This window comes from Seriola aureovittata, chromosome 10 (genome assembly GCF_021018895.1).
Source record: "Seriola aureovittata isolate HTS-2021-v1 ecotype China chromosome 10, ASM2101889v1, whole genome shotgun sequence".
Lineage (NCBI taxonomy): Eukaryota > Metazoa > Chordata > Actinopteri > Carangiformes > Carangidae > Seriola > Seriola aureovittata.
This window is the reverse complement of record NC_079373.1, coordinates 18,472,107-18,492,022: the sequence shown is the minus strand read 5'-3', so window position 1 is coordinate 18,492,022 and position 19,916 is coordinate 18,472,107. Positions and strand designations below refer to the sequence as shown.

The window sequence follows — 19,916 nt, the reverse complement described above, 5'->3', positions numbered from 1 at the left end:
TCAATCATTTCATGGAACTGAGTGTACAGTGCCCAGACTTTTTTTTTTTAAATAGAAATTATTGTTTAGTTTATTTTGGTCAGATGTGTGTGCTAGAGGGAGAGAGAGAGAGAGAGAGAGGGAGAGAGAGAGAGAGAGCAAGATGTGATGAAAGATGAGGTGTGCTAGAGAGAAAACAAAAACAGAGGGAGGGGAGAGATAGAGGGAGAGGTTTACCAAAAAGTGGAACATATTTAATGTGTGGCAGGAGTCCAATAACCTCTGGACATGAGCCCAGACTGCATAATATCTCCACCATACAACCATATAATGAATAGCTTTGTATCAGAGTCTGACCAATGCAACAGGGGGCTGTAAACACACTACCTTACTCTAAATGTGTGCACATACACATCCCCGCACTGACACACACACACACACACGCACACACACAAACTCATGTAGTATTATGGTATTTCCACCCAGGAACAACTGCTACACACACAAACACATACACATGAAGTCACAGCCCTTCAGGGTTGTACAAACTGGTTATTGCCAGCTAGCTGCGTACTGGAACTGTTGGCTGTTACCAGTTTGGCCAGCATGGTGTGCTTGATTAATTAGCGTGTCATCCACAAACAGAGGAGACTATTAGTGTTCATCTGCAAACATTTAGGAAACTGGAGAGGAGAGGAATGAATGAAAGGGCGATGAAGGTGGATTTTGGCGGGAACAGACCACCGCCTGACAAATATGAGAGTCATGTAGACTTCTTGGCTTGAGTGCAGCATGGAGACTAATGGAAGAAAAGGGGCAGTGACAATTAAAAGAAAGGAGAAAAGCATCAGGGACAAAAGAGAGAAAGTGAAAGACTGCTCATATTCTGCTCAGGCGATGCTGTTTCTCACGATATAGATCACTTACACAGCGGACACAAAAGACAGTGGGGGGGAATCAAGAGGGTCGCACCCGAGGGAAACAATAGGACAGGTTACTCTCACATGTGTCTCTGCTAGGAAGATATCAGACACTGAGGCTCTCATTTCCATCCGTCACATGCAGGTTTGTGTGCATGCAAGTGTGAGTGAATGCGACTATATGTCTGCTCAGATATTCTCAAAGGAATAAAAGTTGCATCATGAACTGAAAAGGTAATCAGATCCACATTCTTAACAAAGATGTGGCTTTGAAGGTAACACAAGAAGGTTTGTTAAAAGCACAGAGCAGGTGTCTTGTGATCACATGTACATGGAGATAAAGTCTCATAATTATCCAGACACTGGAGGACACTTGCATGTCTCCCAGTCTGCACGAGGACTTTGGAGTGTGGAACACTTGAGCTTCTGCCACTTCTGTATGCAAATTAGTGGGATCACACACACACACACACACACACACACACACACACATGTGGGCAAACACACTCAAACACACACACATAAGTTCCACTATCTAGTATGTTCATGTACCATGATCAGTGGTCGACTGGTGTTCATTTCAAATGTCACTACAGTGTGCTGGTTGTACACTGAAATGCCCATGAGTGAGGCTGTGAAGGGAATTCTCACCAGAGGGAATAAGGCTCTCTCCACAGACACACACACACACACACGCACACACACACACATACAGAGATACACAGCTGCAGCTCCACTGCCCCCTGCTGGTTGGAAAAACCCATAATCTTTCATTCCCAAAACCCCCGACCTCCCCCCACAGAGACCTCCATAATGCTCTTATAATAGGATATAGAAACACTGATTGTCCCTGTACAATTATGACAATATGCACTTTTATCAGACAAGATCTCGGCAGAGCAACACAGAGACACTGTCTTGAATTTTCTCATGTCTAACACTGTTCCACACATCTCACCTCTCTCTCTACCGCTACTGACATCATGAAATCACAACCACAGTCATCTGACCCAGTTTGCTTCTGTTTCTTCTCTGTGGTGCTGCAGCCTTCAAGCCCTTAACAGCTCTGTTAACAGCGAAATATACTCCAGAGTAAAGGTGGATTTCTCAGGCCTGTTGTGAGTCTTAAGACAGAAAATTATATCCCAGTACCTGCACAGCAAGGCACAACTTCAACCAGCCCTGAACATGACTTTTGATTTTAACATTTAAGCACTTATCACAGAAACACGTGGACTCCGGAGATGCATCTAATGTGGTTAGTTTTTGTCATCCAAACATTAATGCACATTGCCATCTGAACATCTATTTAATCATAGCCTTTTTGCCATTGCAAAGAACATAATTGCAGTATAAGAAGCAAACTGTTAGTAATCATGTAGAGGGTTTGTCTGCGGCATTGGATAATTAGGTTGGTTGTGTGTGCCTCACTAATCACAGGGACATTTAATGGCAGCGTGGGGTGACGGACTAAAACAACTACATTTAGCTGTAATAAATTTGCTGGTCGTTCATTCAGCATGCACAGTCCCTGCTGTCTCGCTCACTCACTACTAGTTTGAGTTTAAACAGAGTATAAGAATATCACAGGATCTTCTTCCTCTGTGGTGTAAGCTTCATTAAAATATATCAGCAGCATCCTTTGTTGTACATTTCTATTATGTATTTTAAACACTAAACAAGCATTATTCACCAGTAGCTTGTTTCTTTTTCTTTCCCCCTCAGACTTAGTGTCCTGCACATATTTTGAAGTTGTTACTCTACCCATATTAGCTGCACTCACCATTTGACCCTCAGCCCTGTTCCTACTTTAGACCCTATATATATTCTGTAGATCCCTGGCCAGATAAGAAAACAGTCATCTTGAAAGCACTGACTATTTGCCAATACCCATTTACTCACTATTAAGAGCAGTTGCTTGTGGGGGTGACTACACAGGTGACCTTTCCCTGTCGCACACTGGCTGAGTACCCTTGAAAAGGACTCACACCTACACTAAAGTAAGCTTTCCTCTCTAGACAATTTGAAATCTGCCTCAGGCAATGTCATTCGCTCTCACTTTTAGAAACTCACTGTGTGTGCTATAGATACATGATCTAATAAACTAACTTGAAAGAAAAACATATGGCACACCGTGTATCATGCACATTGGAGTGGATGATTTTTTTCCCCCACTCCCCAAGACTGGCAACCAACCTTTTCCCATTATCTTAATCATCTTCCTAATATTCATTATGTTCAAATCTTTGTCCAATTCGTGAGGAATATTTAGCAGCTCGCACATGGTGAGGATACAGGGGAGAGTATAGAACAATGACATAAAATGTTTTCTAATTTTGTGCTCAAAAACAAATCTTTTCCCATCTAATTGGTGTAGGAGTTACATCAGAAGATATGAAACGCCTCATTTGCAGATATCCAAAGAAATGTTCCTCGGGGACATTAAAACTGTCTTGTAATTGCTGAAAGGCAAAATATTCTCTAAAGAGAGAAGGGAGATGAAAGCTGATTGTGCACCACTGTGTTTCGCAGTGAGAGATTCCAGTACTGTTCAGGGCTCTTTCACATGAGCCAAATCAGCCCATCAAGGGAAAAGCTGTTTCATTAAAAACATAAAAAAAAACAAAGTCAAAAAACAAAGTCATTGTGGTGCTACAATTTGACGACTACTGTACATATATATATATATATATGTGTGTGGAAAGGAGTGGTCATATACTGTATTTATGTTCTTTTAAGTCTAGAAAGTTGCAATGTATCAGAGGGTCTCCATGTTAATAATATAATAGTGTGTTGCTCTGCAGGATTAAGTTGGCAAGCCTATTGTGTCTGTTTGAGGTTGAGGCATGTGGGAAATAGAACCAGGGGCACAAAACCTTAACCTCATTACCAGAGCTGTAAACCTCTCATCTGGTGTTGGAACAAGTCACAAACACTGTATGTTTAATCAGCTTATACCAAAATAAAATAAAATAATACCCCCCCCACACACACACACACACACACACACACACACACACACACACACACACACACACACACACACACATTTCTGACATTTAAAAAAAAGTGTGTTAAAGTTATTCAGTTATGTATTATTCAGGTATGTCCCTGTGAACGGCTGATGTTGACAGGCAAGGACAGCCTTCACTGTGTACCACTCAGCCTCAGCATTTCAACCCACAACCACTGAATCTCATGGCACACATGCAGCAAAAATACAACCCAGGCAATATTTCTAAAGGAGAAAATGTGAATGATATGAGCATCCAGCACTAGACATACAGCACATGCTAGTTATCAGTCATTTAGTAGGCTCTAATATAATTTTAAGGAGTGCATGCTGTCATTTTAGCTTGTGAGCAAGTACGGGTATGAATATGAACATCGGCACGGACACGTTACAAAAGGATGTCTTGTGTTTGAAGAGTGATGTTGTCCATGTCCTGTTAAACAACATCACCGCAGCCAAGGTCACATCACCTCTTTGTGGCAGCGGCAGTAGAAGTGATTCTATGGTGTTCGCTGGCTTTAATAGTCTGCAGGTCAGGCTGCAGGGTTCATACAGCCCACAGCTCTGCGGAGAGCACTAAAAACCCTGCTAATCGTCAAATGAATACAGGTCTCCTTTTACCAAATGACTAATGGCATCTGGATGTCTGCTTCTATGCTGTTGAACTGAGCAAAATGAGGATCGGTAGATGTGCTCACAGTCAGACTGCAGAACAACCAATTGAAAACCTTTGTGTGTCAGAGATTATAGTAGAAACTGGAATTTTTTTTTATTCTAATTAATTCTTCATGAACTATGAGGTATCCCCTTTACAGTCCGCGAATGAGGTTAAATCGAATCCAACCACAAATCACAACTAAATTACTTAGCTTAAATTACCTCTCCCTATACCTTTGCCACAGCCATTCAGTTACAATAACTGCATTATACTTGTCACAGGAGTAGTATGATAATAGCATAAAATTGCCTGCATAATGTCGGGGAAACAAGACTAGTCCTCTTTTGAAAGATCCCCAAGTGCCTAACAATTCAATAAACAACGTTGGTGCTTCTTCAGGTTATGTGCTAAACATGCAAGGCTTTTGATAATAACTATCTGTACAGTGACATTTAGGGAGACTCCAGAGGTGCAGCCGTTTAGAGTGGAGACTGCTCAGATGACAAACACCAATGTAGCATCATCTTGTTTGAGTAACAGCTTCAAAGTCACACTGTAGGAATTTTACAGTGGCTTTTGTCTTTGTCTCAGAGGGAGGGAGGATGAGGGTGGAGAATGGAGGTGGGGTGCAGAGAGAGAGATGGATGGAGAAGAAGAAGGAGGCGACAGACGCGGGCGATGCAGGAGTGGCTCAGGTTGTCGGGAGCAAGCGACAGTGGCAGATGCATTACCAGCGACATCTCCATCCCTGCTGACGCCGGACCCTCTCTCTCTGTCACACGCCCCCACATACACACACACACACACACACACACACGAACACATGCGTCTACGTTGATTGAAGCCAGTGGTTCGGCCCCACACCAGGCACAGGAGGTAATGACTGTCACCCTTTTTCCCCATCAACCCCCTGCCTTCATCAACACACACACACACGCAGTCACACATGTACACACAGATACATATACACATATATATCTCCTATTCTCTTGCCCACTCTCTCCTCCACTCTCTGAAATGTCATGCTGGCGGGGGGTTGTGTGGAGTTCCTCCGGAGAGCAATAAAAGCTGATTGGAGTTAAAACAGTTGGTCAGGCCTCCCCGCCCCAGCATCTGTTGGATTACAGTCAGCCAACCTGTCATCTGTGAAATGAAGGCTAGTATGGGTGGAGAGGCGAAAGGCCACAGGAGGGGACAGAGCGACAGACAGAACGAGAGATAGAGAGGGATGTGTGAGACAGGGACGAGAGGGAAAGGGCGCACAGATTGGTTTAGTAAAGGTTATTGTGTAAAGTACTAGGACATACTGTGAAAAAAGATTCAATTTGTCCACACTTAGCTGAAGAAAGATAATGCAGAGAAGGACAAGAGGATTGAAAAAAACAACAATGGGTGAGGGGTCGAATGGCAGGAGGGACAGACACACCTGACCTTTAGATGAATCATTTCATTTCTCTGCCCTCATGTATCACTGCCTCTGAGCGTTGGGGGTGAGGAGCAAATCCCTTTGACCCCCACCCATCTTCCCTTTACTCCTCCATCTCATCCCACTCTCCTGGTCTATCTCTCTCTCTTTTTCTCTCTCTCTCTCGCTCTCTCTCTCTCTCTCCGTCACCCACTGCTGAACCCACCCATCGCCTCCACCTGCTTTGTCCCCCTGAGGGAATCATTTTCACTCTAACAACTCCAATTAACCTTACCCCTTCATGCACGTAAACACACACACACACACACACACACACACACACACACACACACGTGGTGGCCATGCAGACACACACACACACACATCTCCCCTCTTATATCAGTCACAGGTGTTAAGGTCACTGGACTGGGAGACCGAAGCTTTGCAGAGCTTCTCCCTTGACATGTAAAGAAAGTGAGGCTACCTGCCGCAGTCCACATGCATGTGTGTACTCTGTCCTTAAACAAATAACAGTGACACCGTCATAAATCCTCTGAGATAATTAGAGCTGGGATAGCCAAAGGAAATGTATTTAATTTCATGCTCCAAGAAATGGTAAATGTCTGTTTCATTTTGTGCTCCAGGATTAACTTATGGAGGTCACCTGGCTGAGATGCAAAGTTGGAGGAGACATACATGTTCAATGAAACTAAGTTGAAAAGAGGACACACACACAGAGACAGAGAGAGAGAGAGAGAATTACACCACAGCCTTTTGATGCTGAAATTGCAAGAATTATTAATTAAAAATCTGCTGCGCTGTGATTGAAACTTGAAAGAGCCAAATGAACTACGCAAAGTAAAATCATTGGTCCACTTTGATTTGATAGGATAGGATCATTGTTTCTGAAGCCAGTTGGGTGGACTAATCTAATGCATGCACACACACACACACACACACACACACACACACACACACACACACACATACACACACACACACAGTTTGGCAAGTTTGCTGGTATAAAGCAAATCTGGACCTGAAAGATTGGTGGGCTTCCCAGTTGCACAGCAGTAAACAGCTTCCAGGGTCTTTGGTCTGCCATTAGAAAAAAGATACTCCTGCTTTTGCGTGTGCACATGCGGGTGTGTACTTGCGTGCACGTGAATGCATGTTTGTGTGTGCAAAAAGCAGAGGGAGGGGAGGATGGGGGGTTAAATCCACACAGCTGTTCTTGAAATCAGACTTGGCTGGTGTATTAATGCCTGCAGGCAGGAAACGCTACCCTTCTACTCGTTTTCATCATCATTTAGCTGCTCCATAACAATGCCAGGCTGCTGTTTAGGCAATGAAGTCCAAAAACGAACAAGTGCCAACATTGTAACTGAAGTGCTTTAATATGCTGTAATGACGGGATAATAATCTTCAACCATAATAGTACACTCAGAGAGAAATGATGCACCATATGGATTCAAAACCTCTATTTATTTAGCTGGTTTGCTGCACTCATGCTGGAGGATACATCCCTGCCCGATCATAGCTTCAGTTAGCACCTGATAAGAACTGGGGGGCTGGGACTGATTTCACATCTGATTATAATAATATAACCTATGAAGGGATTACGACTGCAGGCAAAAAAAACTGAGTACACTTAATTAAATATACTTGTAGAACACACGTAAATGTATGCACAGACACACAACCTTTAATCCTGCACTAAAACACACCCAATCACTCTACAACTGCCACATCCTTTCCCGCATCCAGCAGAGCTCTCCCTGGGCTTATCAGTGCATAATTGCTGTTGATTGGTGTATTATTGCTCTGGTTAATCTGCCTGTGGGTGGCTAATAAAGGAGCTCCATCAGGGATGTTATCAATTGTAGGCAGAAGGTTTGCACGGAGCGAAACTGGAGGCAAAGAAAAGGAAGGAGAAGGAAGGAGAAGGAGGGCTTGGAGAGTGGAAGGAAGGGGGGGGATACGAGGGAAAGGAAGGTGAGAGGGGGAGGTGAGTGTGGGATGAAAGGGAAGGAGGAATAGAGATTTTGTGATTCATGTTGAAAGACAGGGAAGGACAAATTAGCACAAGATTCTAGGTTTAAATGTTTGCAGTTCAGGATGTGTCGGTCTGAGGTAAAGTAAGGTAACATCAGTGCGCTGGATGTTGTTTTGACAGAGTTGTGAGAGTGATCTCGCTCCCCGGAGAATCCCTTTATGATTGATGTGGCCTTGTTCCTCGGCCTCAGTTCTATTTCTAAACAGAAGCTGGAGGAGGAGGAGGCTGTGGCGAGGTGATTAGATTCCTCTCCATTACGAGACAAGTAGGATATCGTCCACAGCAGACACACCTCGGTCCCAATGCCCTGTGCAATAACAGCGTGTTGGCAACTGACCCTGTGGTGTGAGAGGGGAAGCTAACATGACAAACTAGTGTTTCTTGATTCCACTGGGGGGGAGGGGGGCAGTGATTGAATTGGCACACACTCCAGAGACTGAAAGTGGTGGTAGAAGATGGAGACAAAGTAGTTGTTCTGTAGCAAGGACAAATAGAAGTTGCTTAGAGTCTGGGAAAGTTTGGAGTACATCGCTGTAGGCAAACTGAGGACATTAAACAACAGGAGATGATTTCATTTCACACACATCTAATGGAACTTCATCTGTCTCCAGCAGTGTTTTGTACTGTCATAGTCGCACACAGAGCAGTGGAGTTTTCATTACTTTTCTAGTCACAGCCCATGTGATAGATGTTGCTTAAACTGAAGAGCTGGGACTGTCATTTGAGGAGAATTGGCCCGGGGTTCTGAGTGGATAATTTTCTACCTTTGATTCAGCGTATTATTGTATATTGTTTGGAAAAGATAAATTTTGCAGAACTCTGTCTACCTTAAAACTGGGAAATATGTTTTTGCAAACTGTTTCTTATGAGCTTTAATCCACCGATATAACCTGAAGGACTCCTGGGGATCCACAACAGCTAAAACTACTCTGAACCATGGGTCAGTAGGTGAAGGCCCTGATTTTAACACGGTACATACAGAAGATCTCACTGATTAATTCAGCATTAAATTTTAATTGTGATAAATATTCCATGACCTGAAAAAAACCTTCCATTTGAATTGATCGCATAATTATACATTCATAACTGAATCAATTTATTTCAGGCCTACTGTGATCAAAGTTTTCGCTAAACTGAAAGATTTTGTGAGACAGATTCATCTTGGTGATTTTAATATGAACTGCAGGGTGAGTGATCCACAGACGACCACCACTACCAGGCAATACTTAATGTAACTCAGGTAGAAACTAGTCTTCAGATTAAAATTCAAGTCCATGTGGCAATGTTGTCAGTGAAGAAAAGAGCCTGGAGGTTGTTTTACTGGCTTTATGATAGCACCTCCTACTGGTGAGCTGCGTGTATTAAGCCACTGGTTTATAATAACTGGAAATATAAACAGCAATAAACAAAACAAACAAGAGGCTGGAGAGAGGCAAGAGCAGGGGAGAATCATAGTTAAAAAAAAAAAGAAAAAAAAAAGCTCACATAATAAGAAACCAATACAATAAATGTAGAAGATTGAAAAGCCGTGGACTAAAATTTCACAGACTTGTATTTTGATTGCACAGACCTTTATTTCTTTGTCTGTTTTCCCATCCACTGGAATGATCAGTCACCAATTGATTTATCCTTTACTCTGCTCTGAAGTCTCCTACAATCATTAGACTGACATCCATTTGACAAAACAAACACACACACACACACACAAACACACACACACACGCAAAATGACCTACACCGCTCAGTCAGACAGCTCACATCTTACAGATTATTCAGTGAATTGTTGCTGATTTGGAATCTAGGCTCTGTCCTCATTAAACCTATTAGAGGGAGAGTGACAATATTAACTTTCTGACCACATTCACGTGGCCTTATTATGAACCATGGAGTCACAGCGCCCACAGGTGGATGCTGTGGTACGACGCTTATAAAACGCTACATGAACAGCAGCAGTTAGAGCAAAGCCGACATGGATTTAAAAACTTCTCAGCGCACTGATTCATTAAACACACCACCAAACTGCAAAGGGTGCATTGGTTACATGCTGTGAGTGTGTGGCGTGCCATGTGAGAGTAGCTGAGGACACATCTGCCTGAATCATGTTGAAAAAGCACTTAAACCGCAACTGCATTCTTAAAATTAACTAAAGCTTTTGAAAGTAATACAACACTGGTGGATCTATCATTCAACTCAGCCCTGCCAGTGTGCTGTGACAGAAATCCTGCAAATTTACATAACATTAGGGATCTAAATACCCTTGTTGGAAGAGAGCTTGGTTAATTAGTTGAGGACTTTATTGGAATAATAATATCGACCACAATATCTGGACTCCATCAAAGGAAATATCATAATTTTACCATTATAAGGCATTTAGACCTAGCACTGAATTATATAAATCAATAACTATAAAAAAAATAAATATAAAAAACCTTCACCCTCTCATGACTGACAGCTTGGTATAATAATGGTGCAGGAAGGAGGTTCATGGAAATCGTGTAGCCCACATCAACTGGATAAAATGGTTGCTGACAAAGGTTTACTGTTTAATAATGTAATAGATTTTAAAGGGATTTGCTTTCTTGTCCATTTTTTGTTGGTGTTTTGTCAGATATAGGATCTTGTTAACCATGGCCTAACATCAGCACTTCATGCTGTTCAAATACAAAGAAAAAGCGTTTTTATTTTACTCAGAAATGGTGGATAATGCAATAGGAAAGCATCATAAATCACGTCACTTCACAGAACTATGAAAAAAAGAACATCACAGAACATACAAATGAGAATAGAAGCCTACAGTGTATCTGGACCTGGATGGTGTGAGAGCACGCAGCTTTGCTCCCAGTGCAGGACATAGAACAATGAAGAAACAAAAATGCTATGTTGCAACTTCTATGTCTTTTGTGAGGTGAATCAGCTCTATCACACTGAGAAAATTCCCCAGATAGGAAACTCAAATGACTTCTTACACTGCAGAGGGTTGAGTCATAACTTCACTGAGTTGTAATAACTTAAACCTGACAGCAGGTGGCACGAAAACTGCTGTTCATCCAAATACATGCTCCTCTGGAGAATCACCACTTCCTTCCCTTCACAAAAAATGAAACATTAATCTAACATCAACAGCCAAATGAATGAGTAGATTTACATTTTCATTTACATCAGACAATATGAGCATTTAATATTAAGTTAAAGTTTCATCTTCTACATGAGTCATGTTCTGTAAGACTCATAGGTGAGGAGTTCCCCACTTCACGTGGAGTGTGCAGCTACTATAGGCCTCTGATGTATCCAGACACTGAGCACTGGCAGTGTCCTTAAATGACTGCTTTTACGGTAGATGGAATATAAGAAGTCCGGCTGGCATCCTGCTAAAACCATCTTTCACTGAAATAGTGCTAATCTTTTCCACTACCCAGAAACTACATCATTGCTTAGTCATAGTCTGCCAGTTCAATTATACTTCTCCGTAACCACAACTTCCACTGAAACGGTTACATTTATATAACACACAGTGAAAGTCGTTTTGTTTGTTTTTTTTGTTTTGTTTATTTTTTTAGTTTGTTTTTTACAATTACCAAACAGCAGTACCTCCAAATATTAAAAAAAGAAGTAGTTAAACACAGGATGTGCATCGACTCACTGCAGCATCCGGCGTAGGACGTGACATGAGACACATCGCAGCAGCCAAAGTCCCACCCGATCTCATTAGCATGCGCACGTAACATCCACGGAGGAGGCTGTCTTTAAATACCGGGAGTCACCGCCTCCACAGCACCACTTCTGCGGAAAAGCTGCACTCAGGAGAAGACACATTCCAGCTCGGGTTTTCGCCCTCTCAACTAAAGTCTAAAGGTAAGAGAAGGCGTCTAACTTAAACATTAGACAGCGTGTTGTCGAAAGTTACACTTCAGGCTTCTCCGGAAATGTCAGCTATTCGCCTGTTCGTTGATTAAAGGAGTTGCGCATTTTAAGATGATACAGAGAGGGGTGTGACGATTTAGTCAGCAGCGATAATGACAGGTCACGAACATTAACATAAACATGTGTCGCACTGGTGTGTTGAGGGGAAGTTTTAGTGAAGATGCAACAGGGTGTACGTTTCCCACTTGTTGCAGTCGCGCTCATGTCACTGAAATGAATGGTAAGTTATAAATTATGGACATGTACCTACAGGAAATGATATCATGGAAACGGTGAGATCCACGCGTTCAAAATGTACGATACTAAGGAAACATCCCAAAGTAAATAGGGTTGATATAACAACCCTAAAGTGGTGGTGGTTTGAATCAGTGTTTGTCATTGCATCAGATGGTTTTGTTGATGTAATATACGCAGTGTTACACAAGTGCTCTCTGCTGCCGGTGTCGACCATCTTCCAGACAGCAGTCTTCTTGGCAAACAAATTAACCTAGCACAGGAAATGCACTGCAATCATGTCATGGCCCATGGGAGAGCAGGTCTTAGTGAGAGTAATATTATCACTGGTGTTTTAATGCTTTTCCGTATGTAAGTGAATATCACTTTTGTGATCACCAGTATTCAAGATATCCATCTACTATCACTTTGTGAACCTTAGATTTTCTGATTAATCAAACCATTGATGTTCTTGGCACAGTGTTGTGACTGGATTGTCAGTTGCAGCCTGTTGGCAGCCACAGTTGATTGTCTGATAACATTGTGTGAATGCTCTGTGCAAAGAAAGTCAAGTTTTTCCTGCTGGTGAAATTTCCCCTGCATGTGCAATTCTCAAGGCAAATAAAAGTTTGGGTAGAGTGATGTTCTGTCTGACGACTTAGTCTGAAATTCAGTAGTGTAGGAACGAGATGTGTTCGCAGACACCTGCAAAGTAGCTACGTGAAAGGACCAGATACTAAACGTCAGCTGTGATACCCGACACCCTGTCAGAGCACAGTAAACCTTTACTGACCTGCTGGTGATCGAATTAAGTAAATGTCATGATGTAGTGGAAAATATGAAAATACAAGCATGCATAAAGCTGATTTAGTTGTCCAATTGTGTGTAACAGCTACTTATTTTAAGTCCCAGAAATTCATATAATCCAAAGCTTGACATAAAACATCCATCTCTCTCTCTCTCTCTCTCTCTCTCTTTCCAACCATATCGCATTAAATTCTTTTAGCTGCTACTAATAATCCATCTTGTAATCCTCATTCAGTCAAGCTACTGAGGAAGTCATTTGGCTGGTTTGTACAGCATATTGCGACAGTAAAGAAAGGAACGCTGGCCAGTAATCTTTTACTGTGAGCTAACAAAGGGTTCCCTTGTAAAGAGCAAACCCTGCTAACCTCTGGGTCAGGTTCTGCAGTGCAGTAAGCTTTCAGCTCATGCCTGAGTGAGAGATAATTGGATGAAGGGATGTTAAGTATGACTGTCCCACTTACGATATCTTACTATTGTGTGCAAACTCACAGTGGAGAGGTTTTAAATATCCTCTCAAAGAAGGTAATCCTGTCAGTTACTCCAGTACGTGCTACGCTCCACTACATAGTCGTGCTGGTGATGTAAACGCCTGCAAGCGTGAGCACCCAGCCTAACCAGGAAATAGAAATAGTAGTGCGTGATGTCAGTTGGGGATGGTCCATGTTGCTCGAAAGACTGGCTGCAGTACTTTCTCAGACTGTTGTTGCCATGGAGACCTAGAGGGGCGCTCTGAAGCAAGTACAGTCCCTGAACCATTTAAGGAAGTAAAGATGGTAAAGGGTGATAGACCTTTCAGTGGGAAAGTGGAACTTGTGTTTTTTTGAGGTTATGAAAAGAGCACACTTTCATTTCTATAAAAGATGAAGAAATACAAAGGAAAGCCAAGTTTGACTCAGTCATTGTGGAATGAGAAAGCAGTCACGTACGCCCTTGTGAGGGACTGCCAGTAACTGCCACATATATTATGCAGGTCTACTTTACTGCCTCTCTTTCCACTCTCTCCTTCCCTTTTCTCAATTTTTCACTCTGTGCCCACTTACCTACTTTTTCCTACCTATTTCTTATTTTGTCCGCCCTTTTTTTTTTTCTTTCCTCTTCCCACATTTTTTTCTCTATTTGTCCATTGTGCCTGTCTTCTCATGCTTTTTCACTTTCCTCAGATGTCCACCAAGGAGAAGCTGATTACCCATGTGATGAAGGAGGAGCCTATTGGCAGCAGGAACAAGGTGACGGTGGTGGGTGTCGGCATGGTGGGCATGGCCTCCGCCATCAGCGTCCTGCTCAAGGTGAGACAGAAAGAGAGAGGAGGTGTGAAGTGAAGAGAAACAGTTGGGTGATATGTGGGTATCAGAAAATAGTGTTGAAACGAGCAGACAGGAAGTAGGTGAAAGTAGATGGCATGAAAGCTTAAAAGTGTAAACTGGAAAGAAACAAAAGTGAACTGCTGGGTGGGTGTGGCAGCCTATAGCCACAGCATCACCACCGGCATTATGAAAGGAATAAGATGGTTGTGTAACATAGTTTCTGACCTGAGAAAGGGCTGCAGTCACACAGACTTTGAGGGTGTGCTCACTAGTGAAATCAACTTCTGTAATATTTGGTAGAAAAGAGAGCCTGCATGCCACCTTTTTATACAAAACAGGACAGGAAACAGGAACTTCCGTTATATTGTCATGTTAGTTCACAGCAATTTAGCTTGATCTATGTGAGCTGAGGAACAACAGAGGCTAAGAGACACCAGGTCATAGGTCTTTAAAACTAAGAATACTGCTAATTAGTCTAGGCAGAGATGAATAGTGTCATTCTTTTATATCCATGTTGTTTACTGGGAATAACCCAGAGGTCTGCCACTTTGAATAACCCTCACTGTAACTTCATCCAAATAACAAATTTACTATAAGATACACTGTGTGTGTGGTGAGCGGTCACAGAGGCTTACTGTATGTGTATAATCAGGACTTGTGCGATGAGCTGGCCCTGGTTGATGTGATGGAGGACAAGTTGAAGGGTGAGGCCATGGACCTGCAGCACGGAGCCCTCTTCCTGAAGACACACAAGATTGTCGGCGACAAAGGTGAAAATACAAAAAAAAGAAGAAAAAGAAAAACAACAACCTTTGTCTGTTGATGAATTAGCTGGATACAGAAGGACACAAACCTAAACAATTATTGTTTTTGTCACTTTACCAGACTACAGTGTGACAGCCCATTCCAGGGTGGTGGTCGTGACTGCCGGTGCCCGCCAGCAGGAGGGTGAGAGCCGTCTGAACCTGGTGCAGCGCAACGTCAACATCTTCAAGTTCATCATCCCCAACATCGTGAAGTACAGCCCCAACGCAATCCTGTTGGTGGTCTCTAACCCAGGTTAGACCGGGGGGGGGAGTGTGAGTGAGGGAGGATGGCAATGTGAGAAGAGAGGAAGGTGTGGGGCATAGAGAAATATACCTGTAGCTGTAGGTGTAGATTAATGGCTGATCATTTCTCCTCTTGTTCCTTACACTCCCAGTGGACATCCTGACCTACGTGGCCTGGAAGCTGAGCGGTTTCCCCCGTCACCGTGTCATTGGCTCTGGCACCAACCTGGACTCTGCCCGTTTCCGCCACATCATGGGAGAGAAGCTCCACCTCCATCCTTCAAGCTGCCACGGCTGGATCGTCGGAGAGCACGGAGACTCCAGTGGTATGCAGCTTGAACTAAAAATAAAATCTCTGCTAGTCTCCCACTATACCTTTTTTAGTTGGTCTGTGGCAAATTTTTAATAAATCTTAATATAGCTATATAACTTGCATGTTTTATGTTGGTGTAATTATCACTTTTTACACAATTTTTGTATTCAACATTAACTAATTGATTGCCATTATGTCTGTTTCTCACAGTGCCCGTGTGGAGCGGCGTGAATGTTGCTGGTGTTTCTCTGCAGACCCTTAACCCAAAGATGGGAGGCGAGGGTGACGCTGAGCACTGGAAGGAGGTTCACAAGATGGTGGTTGCTGGGTGAGTACAATTTTATTTTTCAGTAAACCACCAATGAGCTAAAATTAGTCCCTGAACTCCCCAGCAAACCACATTTTCTCTCTCACACTCCACCATGTGCATAGACACCACCTGTCCAGCTCTTGAGCCATAAACATGATGGTTTATTGGAACAGATCTTTAGGGTTTAATGCCCCACAGTCACAGCTGCTTATTAAGACTAAAAAAGCCAACAGGCACAATCGAATGCAGTGGAGCTGACTAGCCCCAGGAAGGAATTTGACGAGAAAAATGAGCCAAAAGGCAAGTAGAGGCAGGTACACAGTGCACTACTGTGTTATGGGTTCACTAGAGCTTGGCAGCCAGTAACCCAATAGCCATGTTTACTCCGTTACATAATACCGAACACTGGAGCTCATGGCCTCACTCATACTCCCACGTCTGCTTTAACGAAATCAATGACAATATTAAACCCTGACAAAAGAGAAGTTTCCCTCTCAAATGAATGATTTTTAATATGACCTACCCATGGTATCTACTCAACATTGCAACATTGGTTACCCATGTTGGTTTTGTATCATGAAGTTGTGTCATTACTTTGAAAGTTAAGTAATGCAAAGTTTGGCCTGTAAACTTTGGCTGATAATGCAATAAAGGTACAATATCAGTCAGCCTGACTTGTCTTGGTTTAGGTCTTTAGGTAGGACATTTTTGCAATAGGTGATTTATCGTAGATGTTTGTAAAGGTTTCAGGTATGAAAGAAAGTATGTCCCAACAGAGAAAAAAGAACAAGGTGCACCCCGCTTCATGTGACTGACCAGCAGAGAAAATGCATTAATTTAAAGAGACATTGTCAACACTTTTGTAAATGTATGAAACAGAGTTATTTTGAAGACTTATGAAACTGCTCTTTACATCTTGGATTTGAGTCTGTGGTGCGCTGCCTTCCTTGTTGGTTCATTCAAATAACTCACATGGACCAGATTTATGTATGTGTCACTCTCTGCAGCGTACATCAAGCTCAGCACAGCAGCGATTCGGGAGTGATGATTATAATCTTCCCCTACCAAACAGCATTAGCTACTGAACTGACATGCAGGCTGCTATGATGTTTATTTTTTATTGCTCTCATGGTGATAAACAGCTGAATTCTCAGTATGCAAACATCTTGAAAGATGGATGAGGGATATTAGAGGAAAACGACAAAGAAGGAGGAAACATAGACTCAAATACCAAAGGAGACTTTTCTCTTCAGTCCATGAGACATCCAGTTCTCACTTTTATTTCTTATTATTTGTGTGCACTGCAGAGCCTATGACGTTATCAAGCTGAAGGGCTACACTTCCTGGGCCATCGGCATGTCTGTAGCTGACCTGGTGGAGAGCATCACAAAGAACCTGCACAAGGTGCACCCTGTGTCCACACTGGTCCAGGTGAGGAAACTGGGAGCACGCCAAACATCCCACTGATATTCATCCTGTCGATACTGTACATGCTGCACATGAGTTATGAGTTGGCCAGCTCACTCTGTCCTGTCTGTCTTTTTCTTCCCTTCATCTGTTAGGGCATGCATGGAGTGAAGGATGAGGTCTTCCTGAGTGTCCCCTGTGTCCTGGGCAATAGCGGTCTGACAGATGTCATTCACATGACACTGAAGCCCGAAGAGGAGAAGCAGCTGGTGAAGAGCGCCGAGACCCTGTGGGGCGTACAGAAGGAGCTCACTCTGTGAAGTGCTCTCCTCTGAATTCTTCAATCCACACCAAACACCATGTGGTCAACCCCTACCTACTGTACCTCCTGTGTCCCTCATGGCAACGGGTGAATGAGACCTTTGAGTATCTAACAAGGCCAAGTGTTTGTAGCTTAATCTATGGAAGCTAGATTTTACCTTCAGATATTCGTGCACGGGTGTCATTGTCCTTTTCTGCGTCTCACCTGCCTTCCTCCCCCCTTTCATGACTGAATTTTCGGAAACCCAACTCATACCTTTAGCCTTTGATCTCAGCCCGTGTTGGAGAGAGGGGGTATCTATCTGTTGTTAATTGTAAAGCCTATGCATATTGAGCGTATATACTCCATGTACTGTATGTTACTGTATACTGTTGCTGTTTCTTCTGTACACTCCGTGTTCGTAGTTGGTATGTATTCCGTGTATTCTGTGATTGTTACCAGTTGGTTTTTCCCACTTGGTAATCTCTGTTTATTTTTTTATTTGGAGTATAATGGAGACATTCCATTCTCTATGAGGAGGGCTTCCTTTCCACCTAGAGTCATAACAACACTGCTATATATCACTGGGCCAAAATCCTGTGATACCAAAGTACCTTATCACTTGAGAAAAGCAATGCTACGTCTACTGGTTGGCATTGAAGCCTTTTTTTAAACGAACTTAACCACAAGTGCACTGACCGAAAAGGTGTTGCTAACAAGATGATTGTGATGAATTCAACTCAGCAAAGAGATAACAGAGAGCCAATGGGAAATAGTCAGCTAGGATCATGACCTAGGTTCAGGTTATGAATCATAACAGACGGTAACAATCCTGAAGGTGGTGTTGTTTGTTTGCGCATCCTAACTACCCTCAAAGGGTATTGTATTTATTTCACTCCACCTGACTCTGGAACAAAAGACATCAAGAGAAAATTATGGTATTATTTATAACTATTAATACTGTTAAGATCTATTTATGTATTAATGTTACATTAGATAGGGTCAATCACTCACTGAGGAACTCTGCCTGTCCTGGCAGGTGGATATTGATTTTTATTTGCTGTAACATCAAATAAATCTGCCAGGATAATGATACAAGTTTTTCCTTTGTCCTTTCCTGTTTGTCATCCACTCCAGCAAAAGGTCGCTTGTATAGGTTCATAGGGCAGCTGACTCAGCTGCTGTCAGGGCACATCAATTGGTTAACATGAGGTATATGAGAGGTTTTTATGCAGGAGACCAAATTGGGTCACTAGCTATATGTACAGAGCTCTGCACCTGCTGAAACATGGCAGTATTTAAAAAAAGAATTACTGATAGTTTGATCAGCGAGAATTAGCCGCTGAATTCTAAAATAGTGTCCATTTGAGCCAATCTCTGTGGTTTGAGTTTGTCCAAGAATAACCCATCAAGCCGTTAGGAAAAATATAAAGTGAAATTGTGATTAATGAAATGATCTCACAGGGATGAACCATTAAATCAGATTTCTTTTATTTGTTCTGATTTACATAAATCTACAGATATAAAAGAACAGGTGGTTGAATTGGAAACAAGAAAAAAATAACAGCAGATATTCTATCATACAATTCAAAGTGCATTTAGTAAAAGGCTAATTTAAATGAGACCTATTTTGCAAACTTTACATAAGTTAACTTCTTGATTAGTACAATAGTTCTTTATTTTTTGTACCCTCCAACACTCTGGCTTTATTCACAACTTTTTACTGAAAACCTAAACTTCCCAGCAGGACTGAGAATGAGTGGACAGCACAAAGTAAACATAAACATAAACAAAGATACAGATTTTCTTTTGTAATACCTTATAGAATTACGTATGCCAAGACTGCCACCCACCTTAATTAAGAGACCCTGTACAGAGTAAAACAACCACTGTACATGATTGACTAGTTAATGCAGTCAGACTGGAGGGTAGACCTGAGCAGCTGACACACAGTGAAAGAACCTCACTCACACCATCGTAAGGAGACACACACAGATCAGGGAAAAACATACAATAGTGAGGGCAAGTAGATGGGAACTCAGGAAAATTCAGCTCATGAACAGACCCAAACAAGACAGTGAAGATACACAGTTCAGGTCCGTGCTGATCATCACTTCTATTGTATGAAAAGCGATCCATTTGACCCCATGGCTACTGAACATGACCCAGACCTCATACAGCATTAAATCCTGAGGCTGAACCCGTCCTTCCTGAAAGGTTGCCCTGGGTATTTATATCAGAGCCTAACCTTTTCATTACA

General features: G+C 42.4%; 1 protein-coding gene across 1 annotated transcript; it reads left to right on the top strand.

Moving 5' to 3' along the window:
• Positions 1-11,724: 11,724 nt before the first annotated feature.
• On the top strand, positions 11,725-18,754 carry ldha (lactate dehydrogenase A4). The gene is made up of 8 exons (XM_056387530.1): positions 11,725-11,883; positions 14,133-14,258; positions 14,929-15,046; positions 15,162-15,335; positions 15,478-15,651; positions 15,849-15,966; positions 17,256-17,379; positions 17,511-18,754. Exons 2-8 carry the CDS (start codon positions 14,133-14,135, stop codon positions 17,673-17,675), a joined length of 999 nt encoding a protein of 332 aa, XP_056243505.1. The 5' UTR covers positions 11,725-11,883; the 3' UTR covers positions 17,676-18,754.
• Positions 18,755-19,916: the final 1,162 nt, after the last annotated feature.

Excerpts from the sequence above, each read along its gene's own strand:
- ldha (XM_056387530.1), top strand. The coding sequence starts at position 14,133 with ATGTCCACCAAGGAGAAGCTGATTACCCATGTGATGAAGGAGGAGCCT. Across the intron at positions 15,336-15,477 it reads GTTGGTGGTCTCTAACCCAG|TGGACATCCTGACCTACGTG; the intron begins GTTAGACCGGGG and ends TTACACTCCCAG. Across the intron at positions 15,652-15,848 it reads AGAGCACGGAGACTCCAGTG|TGCCCGTGTGGAGCGGCGTG; the intron begins GTATGCAGCTTG and ends TGTTTCTCACAG.